The sequence below is a fragment of the Mercenaria mercenaria genome, unplaced genomic scaffold (genome assembly GCF_021730395.1).
Source record: "Mercenaria mercenaria strain notata unplaced genomic scaffold, MADL_Memer_1 contig_2880, whole genome shotgun sequence".
Lineage (NCBI taxonomy): Eukaryota > Metazoa > Mollusca > Bivalvia > Venerida > Veneridae > Mercenaria > Mercenaria mercenaria.
In genome coordinates, this window is record NW_026460968.1 from 56,830 (window position 1) to 62,779 (window position 5,950).

The 5,950-nt window shown below is 36.6% G+C and overlaps 1 protein-coding gene across 1 annotated transcript; it reads left to right on the plus strand.

Moving 5' to 3' along the window:
* The first annotated feature begins 2,883 nt into the window (after nucleotides 1-2,883).
* On the plus strand, nucleotides 2,884-4,981 carry LOC128552535 (uncharacterized protein K02A2.6-like). The gene is made up of 2 exons (XM_053533582.1): nucleotides 2,884-3,074; nucleotides 4,216-4,981. The coding sequence occupies exons 1-2, from the start codon at nucleotides 2,884-2,886 to the stop codon at nucleotides 4,979-4,981; spliced, it is 957 nt and encodes a 318-aa protein (XP_053389557.1).
* The last annotated feature ends 969 nt before the right edge of the window (nucleotides 4,982-5,950 follow it).

The window sequence follows — 5,950 nt, forward strand, 5'->3', positions numbered from 1 at the left end:
TTCTTCCAGATTAGTTTTTATAGGTTCTGGGGGGGGGGGGGGGGGGGGGGGGTAAGCGCTGCGTGGAATTGCCACAGTCACGTGAGAAGAAACAAATGACCACATTCCACGTTTTGTAAACCGAAACAGCTTACATGTTCTATTTTGCTACATAAATAATGTTTGTATTTACAATAGAAACTAATAATATTATTTGATTTTTGTTTGTTTGTTTTTTGTTGTTGTTGTTTTTTTGTTAGCTCTGTCACAAAGTGACAAGGTGAGCTTTTGTGATCACGCAGCGTAGGTCGTCCGTCCGTTCGTGCGTCCGTGCGTAAACTTTTGCTTGTGACCACTCTAGAGGTCACATTTTTCATGGAATCTTTATGAAAATTGGTCAGAATGTTTATCTTGATGATACCTAGGTCAAGTATGAAACTGGGTTATGTGTGGTCCAAAACTAGGTCAGTAGGTCTAAAAATAGAAAAACCTTTTGACCTCTCTAGAGGCCATATTTTTCAACGGATCTTCATGAAAGTGAATCCGAATGTTCAACTTGACAATATCTAGGTCAAGTTTGAAACTGGATTACGTGCCATCAAAAACTAGGTCAGCAGGTCAAATAATAGAAAAACTTTGTGACCTCTCTAGAGGCCATATTTTTCATGGGATCTGTATGAAAGTTGGTCTGAATGTTCATATTGATAATATCTAGGTCAAGTTCAAAACTGGGTCAACTGCGGTCAAAAACTAGGTCAGTAGATCTAAAAATAGAAAAATCTTTTGACCTCTCTAGAGGCCATATTTTCCAATGGATCTTCATGAAAATTGGTCAGAATTTTTATGTTGATAACTGGGTCACATGAGCTCAAAACTAGGTCGCTATGTCAAATAATAGAAAAAACGACGTCATACTCAGTTCAAAACTAGGTCACGTGGGGACAGGTGAGCGATTCAGGACCATCATGGTCCTCTTGTTGTTGTTCTTGTTGTTGTTTCTGTTTGGGTATTTTTGTTTTGATTTTGTTTTGGCATTTTTATTCTAAACAAGTTCGTTTTAGAAACATTCTCACTAACGCTGAAAATAATACTGTATATACTGAATAAATCTGTCATATATCTTTCGATATTTTAAAAAGTGCTTTGTGTCGAATTTACTTCCTCGGGGGAGGGGTTTAGGGTGTAGATGTAAGCGATTTTTGTTTAAACACCCGTTTTCAACTGTATTTCTGGTTATATCAAGATTGTAGACCCGTAATGTTTATGTTTAATAATTGCATAAACTTGATACAGTCTTGAAGTTAACATTGTTTCGCACTGTGATGCATTTTTAACCAACTTTAATCGTGTCTTTTTTTCTAAATTTTGTATAATTTATGTTATTTCCTTAAGCTCAAACACAGACAAATTTCAAAGTGATAACCACAGCGAAACAATCGCAGAGAATTCATTATACCAAACATTTTACAGGAGAAACATCAAAGTCTTGCGTAACAATTATAAAACATAACATAATCTGTCGATAACATATTTTTTCCTGTGGAGCCTCAAGTAAAAGGATTTAAGCGGACAGAAATGAAGCTCTAACACCGAAAATATAGCCTATGACCTTTTTCTCTGCATTCAAAAATAACCATAGACAAGAAGTAAAACCTACCTAAATTTCTTCCACAAAAAATGCAAAATAAGTAGGAAAGACGTATTTTCAAAGACGTCTAAACCTTCATCCTTCTGTATCAGAGGTTAACTTTAAACTTTAAACAGCAAGAAATGGCTAATCAAATGAAATTTTCCGCTTTTTTACAACACATCAATAATAAGTCTTGAAAAAATCAGTTTATCTTACTAAATAAAAGAACTGAAATGAATAAAAGTTTGGCCCTCATGGGGTTTGAACCTATGCCCTCCTGGAAAATTAGTTAAAATAGGTTTATGGTATGAATTGAATATTCTTCAAAAAAGGATATACACTACTACGGGTCCTTTAATTTTCATAACCATCGTATTGTTTTTAATGAAAAGGAGTAGACCATAGTCATTAACAGTCCGGTTGGTAGCGGAGTTCGAGCCAAAAATTTCCCTCATACCGACAAGAAAATCACCACACTATTTCATTGCTTTGGCTAAGTAAAAAGTGTGACAGGTATATTTTAAAAATGTATTGATTTTTGTCTACGCATTGAACTACTTTAGTTACGCGGTAAATATTTGTCATGTGACCAAGGTGAGTGACACACAGAAAACTATATTTATCCGCTAAAAATATAAGTCGTCGGTAGCACCAATCTTTATAACGTGAAAATCACGATATACATTTTTTATGAAGAATTTGCAAAAAATAGCAGTGATTTATAATTAAAAATGCAAATAGGGCCCCTTTATATATAACAGATATGATGCTAGTCTTGATAACCCTCTTGTGGTATTTTGTTGATATGTTGCTAGTCTGGGCCAATTATTTTCAATCATGGCTGTTATATTTCGATCTTCTCAGATCGTTCAGCACGACTTTTATGTCGTGTTATTGGTACTGTTTAGTTTCTCAGCATGACTATTTCGGCCTGGGTGGTTCCAATACTCCCGCTTTAATAGCCTTGGGTATTGTATAATCACCCCTTGGATATGGTGCCTGTTGCAGTATCTTACTGAAATAGACTTAACCGTTTAAGACTAAATATAGATGCTAGTGAATGCATGTTTGATCAGTCTTCGAATAGCCAGCTTAGTTGTAACATCACTTAAAATATTGTTAGGTTTTCTTTAATAAAGATATTATAGTGTCTGTACACATTTGTGTTTGTCATTTGACTATCGGACCTATACTATAACTTTATAAAGAACATAAAATATAACATGGTGTCAGAAATTTAATTGGAATTCTAATTCACATTATTAGTGACAAAAATGGAGTTCGGGGGAATTCAGCCGCCTGTTATGCATTGGGAGGACAGCAACCTGCCGGAAGCTTGGGAAAAATTTCAACGACACGCAGAACTAGTATTTTCTGGCCCATTAAAGGGCAAAACTGAAGAAGAGCAGATATCCTACCTACTTTTGTGGGTTGGAGAGAAAGGCAGGGACATGCATTGTACATGGTGAGAAAAAGAAACTGAAAACGTACTATGATAAATTCAAGGCCCATGTACAACCGAAATTAAACCCAATTTTCGCACGTTACATCTAGGGTTACATAGCTAGGGATCAAAGAATATGTCAAAATTGTCATTTAAATGTTATAGAATCTGGGTATCATGTGTTATTGACTTGTCCTAAATATAAAAACTTACGTTCAAAATATTTGCCAAAAACATCGTGGCCAAATCTGAAAATGTTTGACAATTTGTTGTCATCTGCTAAGAAAAAAGTCCAATGGAATATATGTAAATATTTGAAGGAAATTTATTTGTTAAGGGTTTGAAATGTTGATTACAAATTATATATAGCATGTTTTGATAGAACTGTATACTGTTCATTAGCCAAAGGCATATATATGTCGATTATGCTAATAAATGTTGTTGTTGTTGTTGTTGTTGTATTCAACATAATTATTTACAATTCAAAGCTTTTTTGACAAAATGTGCATAAAAGCAGCAAATCAAATCATTTACTTAATACATGCATGTTAATGTTCACCCAATGATCACACTTAACAGAACTGAATAGGGATTGACACCTCTAACACCTGATTGTTGATACAACAATACCTGTCAGCTATCTACTGTCACTGTGAAAATTTCACACGCCCATTGATCAGTAAAAAAGCCAAAATAATTGAAAGTAATTAGATTTAATTGACAATTACAACCCAAATCTAAGTCAGTTAAATTAATTAATTTCAATTACTTTAATTTAGTTTGTGCTTAAATATTCATTACTTTCAATTAGAACAAAATTTTTAATTAATTATAATCAGTTAAATTACAATTATAATTAAGCACATCCCTGATATGCCGGAATTTCAGATAGAAACGGTAAGCACTTTAAACTCTATCGATCGTGCTCTGGTCAGTTTATCTCTTGGCCCTTCCCAAACTCGCATAAACTTTAAAATTGATACAGGGAGCGCTGCAAATATTGTTCCACTGTCACAATTTCAATCACTTAATGTCAGTGTCCCCTTAGAACCCCCTTCGGCAAAGCTGATTTCATACATTGGCGATGAAATCCTGGTGTTAGGCAAAATATGGTTACAATGCCAATATAATGATAGAACTGTAGACACATTGTTCCATGTAGTAACTTTCCCGCTTTACCCCTGTTGAGTCTCAAATCATCCATTGATCTTGGCCTCATACAGCTGACTTACGCTGTAACCGACGACGTTACAGGACTAAGTAAAGAGGAGGTAATGACAAATTACGGAGACTTATTTACAGGAATCGGTATTATCCCAGGGACGGCTAAGTTGCATTTAAAAGAGGGTGCAGTGCCCGTGGTCAACCCACCTAGAAGGGTCCCAGAAGCCCATAAAGCACGTCTATATGATGAGCTTAAACGCATGGAAGACAATAAAATAATCTCTAAGGTTGACATACCGACAGATTGGGTTAATTCCCTAGTAGTGGTCGAAAAACCCAAAACTGGTAAATTACGAGTTTGTCTTGACCTTAAGGCTCTGAATGAGGCTATAAGAAGACAACACTACCCAATGCAGACATTAGATGATGTCACATTACAGCTTGTTGGGTGTGAATATTTCAGTCTTCTCGACATAACACATGCCTGTTGGAGTATAAAACTAGATGACGAATCTTCGTATCTGACGACGTTCAGTACTCCCTTCGGCAGGTACCGCTACTTGAGATTGCCTTTTGGGATATCATCAGGTCAGGACATCTTTGTCAAAAAGGTCAATGAGATATTTGAAGGATTGCCAGGCATTGCCGCAGTCGTTGATGACATATTGATTTATGGAAAAACACGCAAGGACCACGACAGAAATTTAAGAGCCGTGCTAGAACTCGCACGTGCTAAGTGTATTAGGTTCAATCCTGATAAATGACGCATCGGTCTTAAAGAAGTACCCTTTTATGGTCACCTGATAACGTCAAAATGACTCGAGGCCGATCCTGCTAAGATTACGGCAATATCAGAGATTGCCATTCCCACTAATCGCACAGAACTAGAAAATATACTAGGCATGGTTGATTATTTACGAAAGTTTGCGCCAAATCTGGCTGATATAACTAGCCCCATGCAATCGTTACTCAAAAAAGACACAGAGTTTTTTTTGGGACCAGCCCCAAACAGATGCCTTTCAGAAAATGAAGCAGGTTATCACAAATAGTCCTGATTTGGCATATTTTGATCCAAATAAGCCCATCACGTTTGAATGTGACGCTTCATTAAAAGGCTTGGGCTCAGTACTCATGCAAGATGGACGACCTATTGCATATGCATCAAAATCGTTAACACCTACGGAACAAAACTATGCAAATATTGAACGTGAAATGCTAGCGATATTATTCGCATGCAAAAAAAATTCACCAGTAAATATACGGCAGACCCGTCACTGTATATTCTGACAACAAACTATTGTCCTCTATAATGAAAAAAACCCCTCTCGGCAGCCCCACCTCGCTTGCAGAGAATGTTGCTGCAGTTGCAAAAATACGACCTTTACATGCAACATGTAAGCGGGAAAGAGGTGCCTATAAGTGACCTACTCCCCCGGAAACCAATGTCAGACAGTTTCGAAATCGAAGGGTTTAGATTTACATGTACACACTGTACTGAAAAGCATGACATACACAGACAGCAGTCTCGAAAATGTGAGACAGGCTCCAAAGACTGACGCACAAATGCAGACTTAGAAACAGACAATACTTCAAGGATGGCCAAATTCTAGATCAGATTGCAATAATATGGTCTTGGAATATTTCAGTCATAGGGACGAGCTTTCAGTTTCAGACGACCTTATTTTTCGAGGTCAGACGCTTATTATTCCCCAGGCGCTCAGACAGCATATGAT

Coding starts and splice junctions, on each gene's coding strand:
- LOC128552535 (XM_053533582.1), top strand. CDS start 2,884: ATGGAGTTCGGGGGAATTCAGCCGCCTGTTATGCATTGGGAGGACAGC. Junction 3,075..4,215: donor AGGGACATGCATTGTACATG/GTGAGAAAAAGA, acceptor TGTTCCATGTAG/TAACTTTCCCGCTTTACCCC.